The sequence below is a fragment of the Dromiciops gliroides genome, chromosome 2, assembly GCF_019393635.1.
Source record: "Dromiciops gliroides isolate mDroGli1 chromosome 2, mDroGli1.pri, whole genome shotgun sequence".
Lineage (NCBI taxonomy): Eukaryota > Metazoa > Chordata > Mammalia > Microbiotheria > Microbiotheriidae > Dromiciops > Dromiciops gliroides.
Genome location: NC_057862.1, coordinates 265,139,043 through 265,162,781, shown reverse-complemented (window position 1 = coordinate 265,162,781; position 23,739 = coordinate 265,139,043). Strand labels below are relative to the sequence as shown.

General features: G+C 38.6%; 1 protein-coding gene across 1 annotated transcript in view; it reads left to right on the top strand.

The window, feature by feature from the left end:
- The window catches only part of TEDC1 (tubulin epsilon and delta complex 1), an 80,132-nt gene that overhangs the window by 17,450 nt on the left and 38,943 nt on the right, over positions 1-23,739 (top strand). Inside the window, exons 4-5 of the mRNA XM_043983739.1 lie at positions 7,489-7,641; positions 16,657-16,755. Coding sequence (XP_043839674.1) covers positions 7,489-7,641; positions 16,657-16,755 — 252 coding nt within the window. The remainder of the gene's footprint in view (positions 1-7,488; positions 7,642-16,656; positions 16,756-23,739) is intronic.

Below are 23,739 nucleotides of genomic sequence, written 5' to 3'. Positions count from 1 at the left end.
GGGTTAAGTGACTTGCCCAGGGTCACACAGCTAGTAAGTGTCAAGTGTCTGAGGCTGGATTTGAACTCAGGTCCTCCTGAATCTAGGGCTGGTGCTTTATCCACTGCGCCACCCAGCTGCCCCAGTATATTCTTTTCTATCTCCATTCATTTTTCTCCAGAGGTCTATCATATTTAATTTTTCTAAAATTCTATTCACATCTTTAACTTCTTATTAATTTGCTTTTGATTTTTCTGAGATAAGGGTTGCTATCCTTTTTTTACTTCAGCTGAAGTGTAATATATTCTGTTCCAGCCTTCTACCTTTACTTGTGTGTATCTCTCTCCTTCAAATGTATTTCTTGTAAATAACATATTGTAGGGTTCTGTTTTTTAATCCACTCTGCTATTGGCTTCGGTTTTATAGGAGAGTTCATCCCATTCACATTCACAGTTATGATTACTAACTTTGTATTTCCCTAAATCCTACTTTTTTCCTTGTTTGTACTTTTCTCTTTCTTGTCCCCTGTCCCTTCTCACTAGTGTTTTGTTTCTGGCCACCTCAGACTACCCTCCCTTCTATCAGCCCAACCTTCTTTTTGTCCTTCTCCCTTTCCCCTCCTAGTTTTACCCCACCATTTTCTTTTCCCTTTTCCCTTTTCCCTTTCCCCTTTCCCCTTTTACTTCCCTATAGGGTAAGATAAAATTCTATATCCAACTGAGTATATATGTTATTTCCTCTTTGAGTCAAGTCAGATGAGAGTAAGGTCCTGGTATTACTCCACTATCTTGGCTCTACCACTCTATTTCTTAGCCATAACCAAATAGTTTTGATGGCTGCCACTTTATAATATAATTTTCGATCTGGTATGGCTAGCCTACATTCCTGTGCATTTTTTTCATTAATTTACTTGATATTCTTTTGTTCTTCCACATGAATTTTGTTGTTATTTTTTTCTAGCTCTATATAAAATAATAGTTGGGTATTTTGATTGGTATGGGACTAAGTAAATTAAATTAAGTAGAATTATCATTTTTATTCTACTAGTTTGTCTTATGAGCAATTGATATTTTTCCAATTATTTAGATCTTATTTTATTTGTATGAAAAGTATTTTGTAGTTGTGTTCATATATTTCCTGGGTTGGTAAGATAGATTTCTATACCCAACTGAGTGTGTATATCATTCTCTCTTTGAGCCAATTCTAATGAGACTAAGGTTTGGGGCAGCTAGGTGGCGCAGTGGATTAGAGCACTGGCCCTGAATTCAGGAGGACCTGAGTTCAAATCCAGCCTTAGACACTTGACACTTAACTAGCTGTGTGACCTTGGGCAAGTAACTTAACCCCAACTGCCTCACCAAAAAAAAAAAAGAATAAGGTTTATATATTTCCCCCATCTTGCCCTCCATTGTAAAAGCTCTTTATTATTTATTTTATGTGAGATAATTTATCCCATTGTATCTCTTCCTTCACCCTTATTCCTCTTTCTTATTCCTTAATTTTATTTTTTTAGATATCATCCCATCATATTTAACTCATCCCTGTTTCCCTCTATGTGTACTCCTTTTAACTGCCCTAATTAATGAGAAAGTTTTTAGGAGTTACAAGCATCATCTTCTCATATAGGAATGTAAATAGTTTAACCATTTTGAATCCTTTATGATTTCTCTTTCTTGTTTACCTTTTTATGCTTCTCTTCAGTTAGATTTTTCTCTCTTGCTCTGGTCTTTTCATCAGGAATATTTGAAAGTTCTCTATTTCATTAAGTATCTATTTTTTCCTCTGAAGGAAACTAAGTATAAACTTAGTTATGCCAGTTAGGTGATTCTTGGTTGTGATCTTATTGTCTTTGCCTCCCAGAATATTTATTTCAAGCCCTCTGATTTTTTAATGTAGGAGCTATTAAATCTTGTGTTATATCAACCGTGGCTCCACAATATTTGAATTGTTAATTTCTGGCTGCTTACAATATTTTCTTCTTGACCTGGGAGTTTTGGAATTTGGCTATACTATATTCCTGGGAATTTTCAGTTTTGAAATCTCTTTCAGGAAGTATTTGTTGGATTCTTTCAGTTTTTCTTTGCCCCCTGGAATTAAGATATCAGGGCAGGGGCAGCTAGATGGCGCAGTGGTAAAGCACCGGCCCTGGATTCAGGAGTACCTGAGTTCAATTCCGGCCTCAGACACTTGACACTTAACTAGCTGTGTGACCCTGGGCAAGTCACTTAACCCTCATTGCCCTGCAAAAAACCAAAAAAAACCCCAAACAAACAAGATATCAGGGCAGTTTTAATTTTGATCATGACTTTCAGGTAGTCAAATAATTCTGAAATTATCTCTCCTTGATCTGTTTTATAGGTTGGTTGTTTTTCTTGTGTAGTCCACATTTTCTTTTATTTTTTCATTATTTTGACTTTGTTTTATTGTTTCTTGAGGTCTCATGGAGTCATTAGTTTCCATTTGCCCAATTCTAATTTTTAAAGAATTATTTTCTCCAGTGAATTTTTGTACCTCCTTTTCCATTTGGCCAATTCTACTTTTTAAGGAGCTCTTTTCTTTAGTGGTCTATTCTGTTTTTTAAATTTGTTACTTACTTTTTTTTTTAAAGAAAATTTTTAAAGAAAATTTTTTCCATATAAATATATTTTTCAACATTCATTTTTCTAAGATTTTGAGTTCCAAATTTTTCTCCCTTCCTCCCCCCTCCCCAAATAAGCAGTCTGACATACATATAATCATGTTGAACATGTTTCCACATTAATCATGTTATGAGAGAAGAATCAGAACAAAAGGGAAAAAACACAGGAAAGAAGAAATTAAAAAAAAAATTCAAGATAGTGTGCTTCAATCTGCATTCAGACTCCATAGTTCTTTTTCTGGATGTGGATAGCATTTTCCATTGTGAGTCTTTTGGAACTGTCTTGGATTATTGTATTGCTGAGAAGAATTAAATCTGTCACAGTTGATCATTACTTAGTGTTGCTGTTACTGTGTACAATGTTCTCTTGATTCTGCTCACTTTACTCAGCATCAGTTCATGTAAGTCCAGGTCTTTTTGAAATCTGCATGCTTGTCTTTTCTTACAGCACAATAGTAATTCATTACATTCACATGCCATAACATGTTCAGCTATTCCCTAATTGATGGGCATCTGCTCGATTTCTAATTCTTTGCCTTATTTTCTCTATTTTTTCTTATACAGAGACTTTTGAGAAACTATCATCCAATTAATGATTTCTAGGGGTTAATGCTATTATTTTTATTGTGTCTTCCAGTTATGTCTCACTCTCTGTGATCCTGTGGATTATACCCCATCAACCCATTTTTAAAAATAATAAACACCCCCATTTAAGTTTCGAGTTCCAAACTGTATCCTTCTTTGCCCCACTCCGCGCCCCCCCCCACAGGCATTACACAACCAGACATAGGCTATTCATGCTTGATCATGTAAAACACCACCACACCAGCCATCTCCCACAAGAAAACCTGAGTAAAATTAAAAAGAAAAAAAAAAGAATGAAAAATAGCATGCGTTCAGTCAATACCAGCTCTTTCTTTGGAGGTGGACAGTAAGCCTCACCACTAGTCCTCCATGACTGTAGGATCACTGCATTGCTGAGAACAGCCAAGGCACCCACAGTTCTTCATTCATGTAACATGGCCTCACTGCACAACATTCTCCTGACTCCTTTCACATCACTACATATCAGTCCACACAAGTTTCTCCAGGCCTCTCCTCATCCTGCTTGTCATTTCTTATAGCACAATAATATTCCATCAAAATCATATACTACAGCATATTTAAACATTCCCCAATCCATCAGCCCCTTGTATCCTCCATCTCCTATGCTTCAATGACATCTTATCCTCTGCCATCCTTTTCTTTTAATTTATGAAATAAAACAAGCTTTCCATAGCATAGTAGAAAGAAGAGAACTGTACATGAAACTGCAAACATGTTAAAAGGTATAGCTTTCTATACCTTTTAAAAATATAACAAAGTTATCATGTAAATTTCTTTATTCTTTCCTTCCTTGTCTCTGCCCTCACCTGAAGGGGTTCCATTAGAAACAAACATGTATTATGTATGTAAAATCATTTGATACATATATATATATATATTTATCAGGTCTTCGTCTAGAAGACCTGGTAAATGCAGATGTTATGAATGAAAATTTCTTGAGAAATTTTCTCATATTCAATGATCAATCTCTTAATTAGGCTAGCATATAATCATTAAATTGATTGTCAAAGGTCTCTCTTGGCAACCAAAAGACACTCCCCCACCCCCACCCCAAACATTGAATGCTTCCCCCCCCAAAAAAAAGTGAAAAATAGCATGCTTTAAGAATGATTTCAGAAAGGCCTGGAAAGACCTGTATGAAGTCATGTACAGTGAAGTGAACAGAACCAAGAGAACGCTGTGTACAAAGATAGCAACATTGTGAAAAACTGTGAATGACCCAACTGTTCTCAACAATACATCAATCCAAGACAATCCCAAAGGACCACTGACGAAACACACTATTTACCTCCAAAGAACTGATACTGATTGAGCACAGACCGAAACATGTCACCTTTTACTTTTCCTCACCTTCTTTTCCATTCAAGTCTGCCCATACAAAATGACCAGTATGGCAATGCTCCACACAATCGCACATGCACAACCCACACCTGACTACCCTCAGGGAAGGGGGAGGGGAGGGAGGGAAGGGATAAAAACTGGAACCCAAAACTATAAATAAAAATGTTCACTACCTTAAAAAAATTTTAAAAAGAAATAAGAGAATGTTGTGTGTAGTCATAGAAATGCTGTTTCAAGAACAACTCTGAGGGATTAAGTCATTTTGACTATTATAAATACCCAAACTAACTTCAAAGGACATGAAGGAAGACAATATTTGAGAAAAAAATTATTTCGTTATTATATTAATAATGACTTTTATATTCAGGACCCAAAAAGTCTCTCTTTTTTGCTTAAATATTCAAAGCCAGGTGTTTCAAGGACATTTCTGACATCGCCCAAAGAATTTACCCCACCCACACCATTTTATCTAAGTGGAATTCTTACTCTAGCTCTACCAGGTAGGACTAGGTGGAAAATAGATTCTTTTGTATGGATTCCTGGAGGTGGCATGATCAGAGAGTGCTGACAAAATCAAAGTCATGTCTCTCAACTCCTCTTTGATAAAAGTTCACCTCATAATATTCATTCTCTATTATTGTGCTATAAGAAATGACAAGCAGGACGAATTCAGAAAGGCCTGGAAAGAATTACATGAACTGATGTATAGTGAAGTGAGCAGAAACACTTCATTTTGCTCTTCATTATTTTATGCAAATTTTCCCATGTTTTTCCCAAACCAACAAGCTCATCATTTCTTATAGCACAGTGGTATTCCATCACAATCATATATTACAGCTTGTCCAATCATTCCCCAATTGACAGTATTCCTGCAATTTCCAGAACAAAGAGAGCTGCTGTAAATATTTTGGAACATAAGAGGTTCTTTTCTCAAATCATGTTTGGAAATAGACCTGATAGTGGTATTGCAGGGTCAAAAGGTACAGGCAGTTTAATAATCTTTGGATATAATTGCTCTCCATTGTGGATTCTCTGATGTATATTAAGATGAAACCTCTGCGTAAAAGACTTTCCACACTGATTACATTCATAAGGTTTCTCTCCAGTGTGGATTCTCTGATGATTGTTAAGACTAGGCCTACATTTAAAAGCCTTTCCACATTGATTATACATTCATTAAGTTTCTCTCCAGCATGGATCCTCTGATGTATATCAACGCTCTCCCTACATTTGAAAGCCTTTCCACACTGAATACATTCATAAGGTTTCTCTCCAGTGTGGATTCTCTTATGGGCAGCAAGATTGGAGCTGGATCTGAAAGCCTTATCACATTGATTATAGTCATACAGTTTCTCTCCACTGGGGATTCTCTGATGTGTATCAATACTCCTCTCACATTTGAAAGCCTTTCCAAACTGATTACATTCATAAGGTTTCTCTTCTGTGGGGATTCTCTGATATGCAGCACAGATTTCTCTCAAAGTGAAGTTACAGGAACTGTCATTCGTGAAACTTTGCTTGTGAATTTCTTCCAGAGAAAGGCTTAGCTCTGCACTACTTTTCTTTTTTTTTTTTCTTTCTTTTTTTTTGCACTACTTTTCTTTATTTCAAGTCTGATCCCTCCTGGACAGCAGCTTCTTAGGCCTTCTTGCTCCAACATCCATGGTACTTCCTTTTGCTCAAAATAAGAGATCACATCTTCTTTGGGAATTGGAAGATCCAGAGAGAGCAGATTCTGGGCATTCTCTAGCATGACCTCCTTGTAAAACTACTGAGGATGGTCCAAGAGGCCCCATTCCTCCTGGGTGAAGTCCACAGCCACATCCTTGAATGTCGCCAACTCCTGGGGTGGGGGTCTGAGACTCCCGGGCCATTCCCTCTAGCTCCAGGCTCCCTGGGACCTGCATGCACAGATGTGGCTTCCAGAAGGTAGAGTGATCTCAGTTGTAAGGGAAGAAATGAAATAGATTTGGGCTCCAGGAAAGGCAGAACTTTCTCAGGTTAAAGACTTCTCTGCCCCTCCCCTCCAACCTACTCTGGGAGGGTCTTCCTATTGCCTTTAATATTTTCTAAAGGATCTTTGTGTGTCTCCTTTACAAAACTTTTTTCTTTCTCTTTTTTTTTTTTTGGTGGGGCAATGAGGGTTAAGTGACTTGCCCAGGGTCCCACAGCTAGCATGTGTCAAGTGTCTGAGGTCAGATTTGAACTCAGGTCCTCCTGAATCCAGGACTGGTGCGCCACCCCAACTTTTTTTTCCATTATTTTCTTGCATTACTCTGATTTCTTTTCCTAATTTTCCCTCTACTTCTCTTATTTGATTTTTAAAATTCTTTTGGAGGACCTCCAGGAATTCTTTTTGGGTCTGAGACCAATTCACATTTTTCTTTGAGATTTTGGTATGTAGCAGTTTTGACTTTATTGTCTTCTGAGTTTGTGTTTTGATTTTCTCTGTCACTAAAGCTGAATTGTAAGAGCTTTATTTACATAGTTAGGGGATATGTACAGAGTAGGACTGAGTTTCAAGGGTGACTTATTACCTGATGTGTGGATGGAGCATACTGAAGAGTGGCTAAAGTACAGCAATTTCTATGCACAATTAGGGTTGCTGAGTGGGTATCCTGAATGGGGTTGAGCTTTGAGAGTTTCTTGAGGCTGTTACTTTCGGGGGAGGACAAGGTGGTTGGGGAATATGGTTGGAGACATAGTCTGGTTGGGTTGAGTGGGCAAGGGGCTTGTCACTGTTTGTAGTTACTACCTGCAGGAGTTAGAGTGTGTGTATGAGTGTGTGTGTGTGTGTGTGTGTGTGTGTGTGTGTGTGTGTGTGTGTGCGCGTGTGTATGTATACATGTGCATTTATTAATATATTGTGAAAGAGCATGATTAATGTGATATTTTCTTGAGAAACAAATCTGATATGTTTTCAGTGTAAGGACTTGGCCAGCTATCCAGTCCCATTGGCCCTTGGACCTAAGGGAAGGGTAGACATTCATTATATTCAGTGGCTGCTTGGGAAACTGCGTTTCCAGTGGCGGAGTTTGTATGCCAGCCAGCAAGAACAATGCACCCTCTTGAATAAGGTAAGGATTAGTCTCTGTATGACTCACCTTATGTTAGCTTCTTCCTATATATTCCTTTATTCTTTAGAATTTTATTTTCCCAAATTACATGTAAAAACAAATTTTACATCAATTTTTTAAAACTTTGTGTTCCAGATTCTCCTCCTCCCTCTCTCCCCGCCCCCTTAAGATCTCAAGCAATTCAATATGTTATACTATTTTCCTTTATTCTTAAATAATTTTTTATTTTAATTTTTGTTTTTCTGGACTTGACCAATCACTGTCTCCTTCTAGATAACTCTCTTCTCTAGGTTTTTGTGATATTGCTTTCTATTCATTTTCTTATCTGTTTCACTATTCCTTTTTACTCCGTAATCAGTTTACTCACCACAGAGGCTTTTTTTTTTTGGGTGAGGCATTTGGGGTTAAGTGACTTTCCCAGGGTCACATAGCTAGTAAGTGATAAGTGTCTGAGGCCGGATTTGAACTCAGGTCCTCTGGAATTCAGGGCCGGTGCTCTATCCACTGTGCCACCTAGCTGCCCCAAATGTAATGGCTTTTTTTTTTTTTTTGGGGTGAGGCAATTGGGGTTAAGTGACTTGCCCAGGGTCACACAGCTGGTAAGTGTCAAGTGTCTGAGACCAGGTTTTGAGCTCAGGTCCTCCTGAATCCAGGGCTGGTGCTCTGTCCACTGCACCACCTAGCCGCCCCTACCACAGAGGCTTTTTCAAACTTTTTCATTGCTCCTCAAACTTTCTGTGACTCTTCTGCCCCAAGTCCTTTCAGCTGAGAACCTTGCCTCATATCTCACTGAAGAAAGTTGAGACCATTTGCTGAGAAGTCCATCTTCTCCTTTCCTCTTCATTTTACATCACTCAGATGCTTTCACTTACTATATCCTTCACTCTTTTTTTTTTGCAGGGCAGTGGGGGTTAAGTGACTTGCCCACGGTCACACAGCTAGTAAGTGTCAAGTATCTGAGGCTGGATTCGAACTCAGGTACTCCTGAATCCAGGGCTGGTGCTTTATCCACTACGCCACCTAACTGCCCCATATGTCCTTCACTCTTTTAAAAAATTTTTTATTTTTTTAAATTTTTAAATTTAATTTAATTTTTTTTTAGTGAGGCAATGGGAGTTAAGTGACTTTCCCAGGGTCACACAGCTAGTAAGTATTAAGTGTCTGAGGCTGGATTTGAACTCAGGTACTCCTGACTCCAGGGCCGGTGCTCTATCCACTGCGCCATCTAGCTGCCCCTATGTCCTTCACTCTTTTTTTTTTTTTTTTTAGAATAGAATTTTATTTTCCAAAATATATGTAAAAACAAATTTTAACATCAATTAAAAAAAAAATTGTTCCAACTTCTCTTCCTCCTCTATTCCCACCCCCACCCACTAGAACTCAAGCATTTCAAAATAAATTATACATGAGTAGTCATGGAAAACATTCCCACATTAGCTAGGTTGTGAGGAAAAAACAGTCAAAAAACTCCCAAAACTTCAGACTGAGGAATTGTCAAAGAGAAAAAACATTTTTTTAAAAAATGTGTTTCCAGGGGCAGCTAGGTGGTGCAGCAGACAGAGCACCAGCCCTGGAACCAGGAGCACCCGAGCCCAAATCTAGCCCCACACACCCAACACCCACCAGCCACATGACCCCAGGCAAGCCACCCAACCCCAATTGCCTCACCAAAAAAGAAAAAAAAGAGAGAAAAGAAAAAAAAATGTGTTTCCAACTATTTCAGATACTATCACTTCTTTCTCTGTAGATGGGTTGCCATTTTCATAGTCCTTCAGGGTTATATTGGACCATTGCCTTGCTGAAAATAACCACATGCTTCCCAGCAGATCATTTTACACTATTGCTGTTATTTTGTATACAGTGCATTTCACTCTGCTTCAGTTCATGTAGGTCTTTCCAGGTTTTTCTAATAGTATCCTGTTCATCATACCCTAAATAATGTACCTTAAACTTGACAAAGAATTTTCTTCGTATTAGCCCAGCAAAGTCATCATAACTATTTCCCTCCATCCTATTCCCTTCCCATGATATTTACTCTATTTTCTATCTTCTTTTAAACTATTCCTCCTCAAAAGTATTTTACTTCTGACTGTCCCCTCCCCTACTCTACACTCCCTTTTTTTCCACCCTTCCTTCCTTATCCTCTTCCCCTCATACTTTCCTGTAAGGTTAAATAGATTACTCCTCCCAACTGGGTGTGAATGTTATTCCCTCCATGAGCCAACTCTGATGAGTTTAAGGTCTTTGAGCTAATTCTATGTTCCAAATTTTCTTCCTCCCTCTCTCCTCAACCCTCCCTATGAAATCAAGCAATTCAATATTTCATACTTGTGCCGTTATGCAGAACGTCTTCACCTTCCTTGAAAGTATTTTGCTTTTTACTACTCTCTCCCAGAATCTGCCCTTCCCTCCTTCCCCTTCCCCCCTTATCTCCCCCCCCTCCCTCAGGGCAAAATATATTACTATACCCACTTGAGTATGTATGTTAGTCCTTCTTTGAGTCAATTCTGATGATATTAAGGTTCAATCACTCCCCAATTCCTTCCCCCTCTTCCCCTCCCCTCCATAAGCTTTTTTCTTGTTTCCTTCATATGAATAACCTCTCCCCAGACCATCTCTCCCCTTCCCCCTCCCCCAGTCTATTTCTCCTACACCTCAACCCTATTTTAAGGATGTCATTATGGGTTAGTTAGGTGGCACAGTGGACAATGCACCAGCCCTGGACCCAGGAGGCCCCAAGCCCAAATCCGGCCCCATACATAAGACACCCCACAAAGAACAAAACATAACTTCCCTTCGTATTCAGTTCAGACCTGTGTCCTCTGTATTATCTTCCCATATAGGAATGTTAACAGTTTGATCTTTTAATATCCCTCATGAAGTCTTTTTCCTGTTTATCTTTTTATGCTTCTCCGGGGTGTTGTATTTGAAAGTCAAATTTTCTATTCAGTTCAGGTCTTTTCATAACAAATGCCTGAAAGTCTTCTTTCTCCTTGAAGTTCCATGTTTGCCTCTGAAAGAGGATGCTTAGTTTTGCTGGGTACGTGATTTTTGGCTGTAGTCCCAGTTCCTTTGCCCTCTGGAATATCATATTCCATGCCCTCCAGTCCTTTAATGTAGAAGCTGCTAGATCTTGCTTTATCCTTATTGGAGCTCCACAGTATTTAAATTCCTTTTTTCTAGCTGCTTGCAATATTTTCTCCTTGACCTGGGAGTTCTGGAATTTGACTATAATATTCCTGGAGGTTTTCCTTTTGGGATCTCTTTCAGGAGGTGATCGGTGGATTTTTTCAATTTCTATTTTAGCTTCTGCTTCAAGAATATCAGGGCAATTTTGGATGGTGTCTAAACTCTTGTTTTGGTCATGGTTTTCAGGTAGTCCAATGATTTTCAAATTATCTCTCCTAGATTTATTTTCTAGGTCAGCTGTTTTTCCAAGGAGATATTTCACATTGCCTTCTATTTTTTCATTCAATTGGATTTGCTTTACTGTGTCTTGGTTTCTCATAAGCTCACTAGCTTCCATTTGTTCAATCCTAATTCTTAGGCAATTATTTTCAGCAGAAAGTTTTTTAATCTCCTTTTCCATTTGGCTTTTCAAACTGTTGACTTTTTTCTCATGACTCTCCTGCATTGCTCTCATTTCTCTTTCCATTCCTTCCTCTCTTTCTCTACATCTTTGTTCTATCTCTCCTACTTTCTCTTCAAAGTCCCTTTTGAGAGCTTCCATGGCCTGAGACCAGTTCATATTTTTCTTGGAAGCTTTGGATGTTGGAGCTTTGACCCTATTATTATCTTCTTCTTCTGAGGATGTATTGTGGTCTACCTTTCCCCCAAAGAAGTTTTCGATGGTCTTCTGTTTTCTCTGCCTACTCATCCTGGCTTACTGTTTCTTGGCTTTTTACTCCTTAAAGTGTAGCGCTGCTTCCCGGACACACCGTTGGTGCTACAGCGTGGCCCAGGGGGTGATTGGGCTTCTTCTCAGCCTGCCTGGCTTGTGAGTAATCACAGCCGCTTTCTGTTTGACCTGGAAACAGAAGTCTGATTGAACTCTGATTCTCTATGTTCGGAAGCTTGGCGTGCTTTTACCCCTCCCCCACTGGGCCACCACCACTCGATTCAGCCCACTGGTTCAGACCCAGGGCGCTTTGCCCCAACTCCAGCAGATACTGCCTCCACTTCACCCCGGCCTACCTCCGAACCCCCTCACCAGTCCGTGATCGGAGCCTCAGAAGCTGCTGGTGCTGAAGACTCTGACATGTTGGAAGCACTGTCCCTGGCTGGGTCCGGACTGCGCGCTGAGCTGTTCAGCCTGATCAGTAGGTGATCAGAATTGCCCTCTTTTGTGGAGAAACAGTCTCACTCTGTTCTTATGTGTATTAGGCTGTTCTGGGTTTTGATTTTTACCGCATTATTTGGACGTGAATGGACGGGTTTATCTGGAGCTTGTGGGAGTCGCAGCCTCTCCTCCGCCATCTTGGCTCCGCCCCCAGCTGTCCTTCACTCTTACAGGAATAGTTTGCTCTTTTCCTTGCCAGGGCAATCTTTTCTACATTCATAAGAGTTCCCATTCCATTCAATATTGTCCAGGAAAATGCCCCTCAGGCATCTCCACTTTCTTATGTATCTTCAATGTTTAACTATCCCAACAGCCTACAAATACCACATGTTTTATCCACTAAAAGCTCTCATTTAATCCATCTTTCCTTGCTAGGTATCATTCTATATTTTCTCCCTTTTGTATTTCCTTGTGAAGTCTCTAATTGATGCCTCCATTTTCTTTCCTCTCACTTGCTTCTTAACTCTGGCTTCTGTCCTCTTTTCCAAAGTTAGTCCATAAGCATTTATTAAGCACCAACTTTGTACCAGGTCTCTGCTAAGTGTTGGGGATGCAAAAAAAGGCAAAAGAGACAGTCTTTGATCTCAAGGAGTTCCCTATCTAATGGGGAAGATAACATGAAAAAAATATGTATAAATAAGCTATATACAGGATAAATAGGAAATGATCGATAGAGGAAAGGCACTAGAATTAAAGTAGGGTTGGGAAAGAGAAGAAGGCTCAAGACAGAGCCTTGTTGGGTCACCCACAGACATGACCTGGGTGCAGATCCAGCAAAGGAGACTAAGAAAAAACAGGTAGGTAGGAGGAAAACCAGAAGAGTAGCAAGAAAACCTAGAGAGGAGAGAATATCCACGGGAAGAGGGTAAATGACAAAATCAAAGGCTCCAGAGAAGTCAAGAAGGAAGAGGATATTAAATTTGGCAATTAAGAGGTCATTAGATTTTCCTAAAGCACAGGTCTGACCATATCATCCCCATATTCAGTAAACTCCAGTGACTTTTTATCACCTCCAGTATTAAGTATAAAATCCTTTGAAAGCCCTTCTATAACTGGTCTCTTTCTGTCTTTCCACTCTTCTTACACCTCACACCCCTCCATGGACTCTTCACTTTAGTGATACCGGCCTCTTGGTTGTTCCACAAACAAGATACTCTGTCTTTTGGCCCTGGCCATTTTCTCTGGCTGTTTCCCATGCCTGGATTGTTTTCCCTCCTTGTCTCCTTCCCTGTTTCCTTCAAGTCTCAGGCCAAAGTCCTTTAATTCTGCAGAAGATTGAAGATAGTAAGGTAACATGGTTAGTCCTGCACTTGAAGAAAATCAGATGACCTTTTAACCAAAAGAAAAATGATAGGTCTTGTCTGTTAACTGAGTGTCCTCCAAGGCTCTGTCCTGGGCCCTTGTCTCTTTTCCTTCTATCCTTTTTCATTTGGTGATCTCATTAGTTCCCATGGATTCACTTCCCTTCTCTATTATGACAATTCTTAGATCTGTTTAATCTCCAATTGTTATTGGACATCTTGAACACGAATTCTAAGATTTTAAACTCAACATATCTAAAACTCAGTTCATTAGCTTTCCCCCTAAACTCTCTCTCCCCTTTTCCTAATTTCTCCATTACTATCAAGGGTATAACCATCTTCCCAGTCACTTAGGCTCACATTGTAGTTGTCATACTTGATTCCTCACTTTTAGCTCCCTTATCCAATCAGATGCCAAACCCTGTCATTTCTTCCTCTTGTTTATGAGACTACCACCACCATGTTGCAGGCTCTCTTCACTTCTTGCCTGGATTATGGTGATAGCTTGCTGGTTGTTCTCTGGTTCCATTATCTCCCCATTCTAGTCTGTCCTCCACTCTGTCAAGCTGAGCCATTGAAAATATAAGTCTTACTATTTAACTTCCTTGTTGAGTAAACTCTAGTAGTTCCTTATTATTTCTATGCTCAAATACAGAGACTTTTAATGCCTTTCATAATCTGGTTGGTGTATCTTTCCAGTCTTCATATACCTTATTCCTTCCCACTTCCTTTGCAATTCAGAGACACCAGCCTTCTTGCCGTTTCTCACATAAGACAATCCATCTCTGAACTCCAGGTGTTTTTCATATGCCTAGAACTCTGTCCCTCCTCATCTCCATCTCCTAGTTTCCTTCAAATCTTAAAGTCACACCTTATGCAAGAAGCCTTTCCTAATCTTCCTTTAGTTCCTTCTCTGTGAGGTAATCTACAATTTTTCCTATATATACCTTATTTGTACATAGTTGTTTTCATGTTGTATTCCCCATTAGACTATGAATTTCTTTAGATCAGAGACTGGTTTCTTTGTTTCTCCAGAACTTGGCACAGTGCCTGGCACATTGCAAGGAGGTGCTTAATAAATACTTGTTGATTTGATTTGGGTTGTAATTGTTTATTGTGTTGAACTTAAGTCTCAAAGGTTTGGGATTTTTTTTTTGTTTTTTTTTTTTTGCAAATTTTAAGTATTGTCTAAATTGGTTTTGTGATTCTGTTTACTTTACTGTTTCAGTTCATATATGACTTCCCAGGTTTTTTTGACCTTTTACTCTTTCTTATGTTTTAATATTCTTCTATTATATTAATGTACCATAATGCATCCATTCCCCAATAGGTAGGCACCTCTTTAGTTTCCAGTCCTTTGCAAAACAAAAAAGACTTTCATAAATATCTTTGTATGTAAGGTCCATTCCTTCTTTCTTTGGTCTCTCTGGGGTATATGTTGCCAGGTCAAAGAGTTAGATGAATATTTTAGCGATTTTGGGTGTAGTTCAAAATTGCTTTTCAGAATTGCTGGACCAACTCACAGCCCAGTCAGTAGAGCATTAGTGTACCTTCTACAACCCTCCAACAATTGTTACTGTTTTATCTTTGCCAATCTCATGGGTATGAGGTGGAATCTTGGAGTTGTTTTAATATACATTTCCCTTATCAACGATTTGGAACATTTTTTCAAATGATTTCTGATACCTTGGATTTCTTTCCACATGAACTGAGGCTTCATATCCATTGATCTTTTATCTATTGGGAAATGACTATCATTCCTTTCAGCTTGAATCAGTGCCATATATCTTAGATATTAGACTTTTATTAGAGAAGTTCGCAGAAAATTTTTTCCCTGGTTGACTATTTTCCTTCTAATTCTAACTGCATTTTTTTATATGCAGAAACCGTTTTTTTTAAAAATGCAGAAACCTTTTAATTTTATGTAATAAAAAGTGACTTTTTATCTCCTATCATTATATATCTCTTTTTTAATCTATAGGTGGGAATGGAATAGCCTTTTCTGCTCCATTACAGGTACACTAATGCTCTAGGCACTGTGCTAATCACTGCCCCTCTAATTTGTTTGAAATGAGGCCTTTTATATCTAGGTCATTTATTAATATCTATCAATCAGTCAAACATTTAACTGCCTACTAGGTCACACCTCTACTCAATAAACTCTACACTAATACCCTAGGCATTGTGTTAATCCTTGGTGTGTGGAATGCACAGATGTTTCCTGTGTGCTCCTCATTTTGGAGTAACAGGAAAGCCACCTCAGAATAGCTCCTCTATAGAATAATGCACAGATGTTTCCTGTGTGCTCCTCAGTATGGAATAACAGGAAAGTGACCTTAGGATAGTTATATGACATGCATTTTATGACCCTTGGGGCAGGGCGGAGTTAATATGAATTAGGAGTGTTGCAAAGATTGTACATCCAGAGTATCCAGCCAGTAGAGAAAAGTGAGAGGGAAATTTTGCTTAGCACATAGGATAAAAGCTTTCTGCACTAACTGTAAGGTACACAACTTCTTTGAAAGTGTGTGCCCTTTCTTGCAAGATCATCATAAATTGGCCTTTCTGCTTCGTACCAGACTGAGATCTTTGTCTTGACTTTTGTCTGAGATAGAGACCAAGACCGTTTCTCACACTTGGGCAAAAAAGTGTGAAAAAAAAAGTGCAAAAGAGGGAAAAGATAGTCCTTACTCTTAAGGAATTTACAGTGTAATTGGGAGAGACAATGTGCTAACAAATATATATAAAGCAAGTTATATACAGGATAAATAGGAAATAGTTAACAGAAGGAAGGTACTAGAATTAAGAAGGGTTGGGAAAGGCTTCCAACAGAAGGTAGGATTTTAGTAGGAAAGACAGGGAGATCAGTAGTCTAGTGGAGAAGGGAGAGAGTTCCAGGCATGGGGGACAGCCAGAGAAAATGGAATGTCTTATTGGTGGAACAGCCAGGAGACCAGGATCACAGAATTGAAGTTATTTGTCAGGGAGTAAGGTTTAAGAAGACTGGAAAGGTAGGACAGAGCTAGGTATCATTTCCTGGGGTGTTGAAATAAATTTGTTACTTTACCCTTCTTATACCTTCTCTTTGGTGTGTTTAAAAATGTATATATATATTTGTTTATAGTATTAGAGATTTTTTCTTCTTGCTTATTTCCCTTCCTTTTCCTTTTTTTGTGAGATTATTCTTTTTGAGTATTTTATTGTGTTTGCTCTCTTCTCTCCCCTCTCTTCTTCCCTCTCTGGTGTTCCAATTTCTGCTTATTTGGGGAGCTTTGGTAACTGGGCTCTTTCATGACCTTTTTCTCTGCCATTTTACTGGAAATTACCAATGTTAGTTTTTGATTATTTTTTTAAATTAATTTTTATTTGTTTCAGATTCATTTGTACACAAGAGGCTGTCATCCTGACCAGAGCATTGGCCATCTCTCTGTCCCTGAAACAGAACTCCTCAGGTTCCCAGAAAGTAGCAAGCAAGTAAGACTGGTGATGGCATCTACAGGGTTTTCTTGGATCCAGGAAAATTATTATAAAAAAAATTTTTTTTTGTTGATATGCTGGGAGAACCAACTTCTTTATAATAAATAATTAAAAAGTGTGGGGGGGAGCTCAGCTAGGTGGCGCAGTGGATAAAGCACCGGCCCTGGATTCAGGAGGACCTGAGTTCAAATTTCGCCTCAGACACTTGACCATTACTAGCTGTGTGACCCTGGGCAAGTCACTTAATCCCCATTGCCCCACCTAAAACAACAAAAAAAAGTGGGAAAATAAGTTGTCCAGTAAAACTAACCAACATTGAAAATTGTAAACCAGCATTATATATGTTGTTCCACATCTGTAGTCCTCCACCTATATTAAGAAGTTGGAGAAGGAGCCTTCTTATATTTCTCCTTTTGGGGCAAGCTTGTTTATTATAATTTCAGAGCTTTCAATTCTTATTTTGTTGTTATTTACATTCTAATTATTGTGTATACTATTTTTCTATTTTCTTGGGTTCTGCTAACTTCAGTTTGCATCAGGTCATATAAGCTTCCCTGTATTAATCACTTTTTTTTGTTGTTGTTGTTTTGTTTTTTGTTTTTGTTTTTTGCGGGGCAATGGGGTTAAGTGACTTGCCCAGGGTCACACAGCTAGTAAGTGTCAAGTGTCTGAGGCCGGATTTGAACTCAGGTACTCCTGAATCCAGGGCCAGTGCTTTATCCACTGTGCCACCTAGCTGCCCCGTATTAATCCTTTCTAATAGCACAGTAATATTCCCTTACTCTCCATTTACCAAAATTGGCAGTAGCTCTGTATTAGCTCCAGGATCAAATATGAAATCCTTTTTGGCATTCAAAGCCTTTCACAATTCATTGTCCTTTTTACATTTCTGGTTTTCTTATACTTTATTCTCTGTCATAGTACTCTGTAATCAGAGACACTGGCCTCCTTGTAGTTCCTCACAGAACACATACCATTTCTAGGCTTGGAGCATTTTTTTCTGGCTGTTCCCTAAGCCTAGAATATTCTCCTTCTTTGTCTTTGTTTCCTGCCTTCCCTAGATTTCCTTTAATTCCTAGCTACATTTACACTTTCTACAAGAAACCTTTCTTCATCCCCTTAATGCAAATGTCTTTCCTCGATTGAACACCTCTAAATTATCCTGGATGTATCTTGGATTGAACATCTCTGAATTTATCTTGTTTGCGTGTAGTTGTTTTCATGGTCTCCCCAATTAGAATGTGAACTTGAAGGCTGGTGTCTTTCTTTGTATCCCAGTACTTAGCACAGTGCTTGGCACATAGTAGGTACTTAGTAAATGCTTATTGACCGACAATTTGTATATCCCAATCATTGGGCATTTACTTTATTTCCAGTTCTTTGCTACCACAAAAAAAGTATTGCTATAAATATTTTAATACATATGGGGCCTTTTTTTTCATCTCTTTGGGTACAAGCTGGTAAAAGGGTATATACACTTTTAGTCCCTTCCCATAATTCCAAAGTTTCATATAAAGGTTGTACTAATTCACATTTTTACCGGCGATATTAAAGCACCCCTATTTACATATTTCCTCCAACATTGACTAATCCTCTTTCTTTTCATGTTTGCTACTTTGCTGGGTATGAAGGGAAACCTGAAGATTTTTTTGATTTATATTTATCTTTTTTTGTTTGTGTTTTTGTTTTTTGTTTTTGCTGGGACAATGAGGGTTAAGTGACTTGCCCAGGGTCACACAGCTAGTAAGTGCATAAAGCATGGGCCCTGTATTCAGGAGGACCTGAGTTCAAATTTGGCCTCAAGTTGTCTTTTTGTTTTCTCCTCCCTCATTTTTTAGGCCTATTTTGTTACTTGATATTTTTATGTGATAGTTAGGCTCTTGACTGCACTGTCCCAAGCTTCTTGAGCTGGGGCTCAGGGTCTTTATTCTGGCTTGCACTGGTCTTCAAGGGCCTAGCTGCTGGCTTGCACTGGAGGGGAGGCCTCTCAACTGGCTTGTACTGGGGGTTGAGGGGGTTGAGCCTCCATTCTGGCCTCCCCTGGGTATGGGATTTCTGCTCCAGGGGGTGGGGGCCTTCCTTCTGTGTTGCTATGGAAATAGGACTTTTTTGCTGGCTGGCCATGGGGAAATGATCTTGCTGTTCATCTTTCCTGGGGGCATAGGGTCTCACTGGTGTCCTATCCTTGGGGGTTGGGCATCTGGGGTGTGGCCTTGCTGTGCTGCAGTCTGCTGGCTTTTCTGGGGGCTAGGGGGAGCTGGCTGGCTTACAGGATTGCTTCTGGCTTTTTTAGTTGCATGATCTGTTCTTTCTCTATTTTATTGATGTAAGTGTTTAGAAGTATAAATTTTCCCCTAACTACTGCTTTGGCTGCATCCCATAAATTTTATGTTGTCTCATTTGTTGTCTTTGTCTTTGATGAAATTCTTTGGGATTAGATTATTTAGTTTCCAATTAATTTTTAATGTCTTTCCCCATGCTCTTTATTAAATGTAATTTTTATTGCATCATGACCTGAAAAGGATATATTAAATATTTCTGCCTTTCTGCATTTGATTGTGAGGTTTTATGCCCTAATACATGGTTAGTTTTTCTGTAGGTGCCATGTACTGCTGAGAAAAATGTATATTCCTTTCCATCCCCATTCATTTTTCTTCATAGTTCTATCATATCTAACTTTTCTAAAATTTCTATTCTCCTCCTTAACTTCTTTCTTGTTTATTTTTTTTGGTTAAATTTATCTAGTTCTGTGAGGGGAAAGTTGAGATCTCCCACTAGTATAGTTTTACTGTCTATTTTCTCCTATAAACTCATTCAGCTTCTTCAAAAATTTAGATGCCACACCATTTGGTGCATATATGTTTAATATTGATACTACTTCATTATCTTCTCTTTCTTTCTTTCTTTTTTTTTTTTTTGGTGAGGCAATTGGGGTTAAGTGACTTGCCCAGGGTCACACAGCTAGTTAAGTATCAAGTATCTGAGGCCAGATTTGAACTCAGGTCCTCCCGAATCCAGAGCCAGTGCTCTATCCAGTGTGCCACCTAGCTGCCCCTTTCATTATCTTTTAGGATCTTTTAGGAAGATGTAGTTTTCCTACCTTGTTTCTTTTAATTAAATCTGTTTTTGCCTCTGCTTTTTCAGAGATCATGATTGCCACCTTTTTTTTTTAACTTTAGTAGCTGAAGTGTAATATATTCTGCTCTAGCTTTTTACCAGAGACCTCTGCTTCAAATGTGTTTCTTGTAAATAGCATACTGCAGGAGTCTGGTTTTTAATCCATTCTGCTATTCATTTCCATTTTATGGCTGAGTACATCCCAGTCACATTCATAGTTATGCTTACCATATGTTCCTCTCAATCTATTTTCCCCTGTTTATACTTTTTTCTCTTTTCAATCTGTCTCACCAGTGTTTTACTTCTGATCACAGTCATGAAGATGAGTACAGATTTGAAAAAAAATTAATTTATGGAATAAAACAAGCATTTCCATAATATAGTATAATAAAAAGATGATTGTATGTGAAATTGCAAATATACTATGTACAACTTGTTAATTCCTTTCAAATATACAACAACATCATCATGTCAATTTCTTTTTTCTTCCCCTTGCCTCCAGAGATGGCTACCACTAGACAAAAATGGGGTGTGTGTGTACATACCTATGTACATATAAATATTTATGAGATCTTATGCATACATTTATTTATCAGTTCTTTCTCTGGATGCAGATAGCATCTTTCTTTAAATGACCCTTATAGTTAACTTTCATATTTATAATAGACAAAATAACTCGTTCACTCAAAGTTGTCCTTAAAATAATATTGCTATTACTGTATAAGGTATTCTCTTGCTTCTGCTCATTTCTCATCATTTTGTGCAAGCTTATCATTTCTTATAGCACAATAGTAATAATTAATATAATTCTTATAGTCATAGCTCTGTGGTATTTGAATTGTTTCTTTCTGACTGCTTGCAGTATTTTCTCCATGACCACAGAGTTTTAGAATTTGGAAGTTTTCATTTTGGGATCTCTTTCCGGAGGTGATCAGTGGGGTTTTAAAAATTATTATTTTACTCTCTGGTTCTAGGATACCAGAGCATTTTTCCTTGATAATTTCTTCTTTCTTTCTTTTTAAAAAAAAATTTTTTTTTTTTGGTGTGGGCTAATAAGGGTTAAGTGACTTGCCCAAGGTCACATAGCTAGCAAGTATCAAGTTTCTGAAGCTGGATTTGAACTCAGGTCCTTCTGAATCTAGGACCAGTGCTTTATCCACTGCACCACCTAGCTGCCCCTTCCTTTTTTTTTTTTTGTTTGTTTGTTTGTTTTTTTGGCAAGGCAATGGGGGTTAAGTGACTTGCCCAGGGTCACACAGCTAGCAAGTGTCAAGTGTCTGAGGTTGGAATTGAACTCAGGTCCTCTTGAATCCAAGGCCGGTGCTTTATCGCCACCTAGCTGCCCCTAGCTGCCCCTTCCTTGATAATTTCTTGAAAAATTCTGTCTAGGTTCTGTTTTTATTCATGGCTTTCATGTAGTTCAATAATTCTTAAATCATCTCTTCTCCTTGATCTTTTTTTTAGGTCAGTTGTTTTTCCCATGAGATATTTTATATTTTCTTCTATTTTTCATTCTTTTTATTTTGTTTGATTGATTATTGATGTTTTCTGCATTCATTAGCTTCCATTTGTCCAATTCTGATTTTTAAGGAATTGTTGTCTTCAGTTAGTTTTTGTTCTTCCTTTTCCATTTGTCTACTTTTACTTTTCAAGGAGTTGTTTTCTTCATTTAATTTTTGTACATATTTTCCTATTTTTGTGCTGCCTTTATGAACCTATTGAATTTTTTTCAGAATTCTCTTGTATAACTCATTTCTTTTGCCATTTTTTCTTTTCCCTCTCTTATTTGATTTTTAAAATCCTTTAGTTCTTTTGGGAGGCCTTTTTATCCTTGAGACCAATTCATATTTCTCTTTGAGGCTTCATATGTAGGCATTTTGACATTGTTTTCCTTTTTTGAGTTTGTGTTTTGGTCTTTCCTTTACCATAGTCGCTTTCTATGGTGAGGGCTTTTTTTTCTTCTTCTAATTTTTCAGTGTATTTCATGACTCTTAAAGCTGAGTTTTGTTCCTGGGGTACCGGGGACTCTGTCCCAAGCTTCTTGTGTCAAGGCCAGGTGCCTGGTGTCTTGCTGTATGGGGCCCTCTGGGAATGGCAGCTTGCTGGGTCCTCCATGGCTTGTGGCTCGCCTCATGTGCCGGCATTGCTGGGACTAGTTGTGCCTGTTGCACCAGTGGCTTTGGGGTTGGCGGTTCTCTTGTACTGGGGCATCTGGGCCTGCCAGGCCTGGCCATTATCCTGTTATATTGGAGCTGAAGACCTCACAGTTGGCTTATTGTACCACTAGCCTGCTTAGCCAGGGCTGCAGGACCTTGGTTGTTGATCTATGCTAGGGCTAAGGTCCTCCTCCTGGCTTGTCCAGCCACCACCTGTGTTGGGCTGTGCTCCCCTTTTACCCAGTTAAGACATCATTCCTGCAGTCATTCTAAGTTATCTTGGGCTAGAAAATTGTTTTGCCCATTCTTTTGTGTGTTCTGTTGCTCCACAATTCATTTTGAAGTGTCATTTAAAATTGTTTCAAGGAGAATTAGGGAGAACTAAGGCAACTTCCTGTTGTCTCTCCACCATCTTTGTTCCTCAAGCCAAGCCCTCATCTGGTGATGATGGCAGTCTCTAAGTACATCTGTCCTTCTGCTTTTATTTACAGGATTTTTTTCAAAGTACTTTTATGTATTCTTATGTGATTCTTTTTTTAAAATGTAAAACATTTCCATATTAGTCATTTTGTATAAGAAGACTCAAAAGGAAAAAAAAAAGGAAAACTGAAAAATAACATCCTTCAGTCTATATTCAGTTCAGTTCTTTTATCATTAGTCCTTTAGGATTGTCTTGGATCATTATATTGTTGAGAATAGCTAAGTCATTCACAGTTCTTCATCATATAGTATTGTTGTTACTGTGTACAACATTCTCTTGCCTCTGTTCACTTCATTATACATCAGTTCATGTAAGTCTCTTCAAGTTTTTTCTTCTAGGACTTTTATTTTTATGGTTTTCAGGTCATATTTTATTTTATTTTTTGGGTGTGGGTGGGGTGGGAGGCCATGGAGAGCTGAGGTAAGGGTTAGGAAAGGGGGGGGGAGAGAGAGAGAGAGAGAGAGAGAGAGAGAGAAATGAGAACAAACACAGTACTAGACCTTAAAGGTATCTTTTTGGGATAAGTATTTCAAGTCTCGCACCTCTCCAGTCTATCCTCCACTCAATTGCCAACATAATCTTCCTGAAACTCAGACTTGACCATGCCATCCCCCTTAATAAATTCCATTGGCTTCCTATCACAAGAAAATCCACTGTTTGGTGTTTAAAGCACTTCACGACCTGGTCCCCTCCCATCTTTCTCGGCTTTGTATACCTTACTCAGTATTCAGTCATACGGTGACATTGGCCTCCTTGCTAGTTTCTCTCATAATACTTCCCATCCTCCAATTCTAGACGTTATTCCTGGCTCTCCCCATGCCTAGAATTTTCTTCTTCCTTGTCTCTGCCTCCTAGTTTCCCTGGCTTCCTTCATGTCTCAACTAAAGACCCACTTTCTGCAAGAAGTCTTTCCAGTCCTCCTTAATCTTCATGCCACACAGACACCCAGACACAAACACACACACACAATATATTTTTATATATATATATATATATATCTTCTCTGCACACAAGTGTTTGCATGTTGTCTCTCACATTAGACCATAATCTCCCTGAGAGTGGAGACTGTTTTTTTACTTTCTTTGAATCCTTAGCACTGTCAGACACATACTAGGTACTTAAAAAATGCTTGACTTGACCATCAAGGAATTTTTTTTTATTAAGTGGATTCGATATGAACAGAAGTAAATACAAAATTAATAGCAAATAATACAGACATCTGCTCAA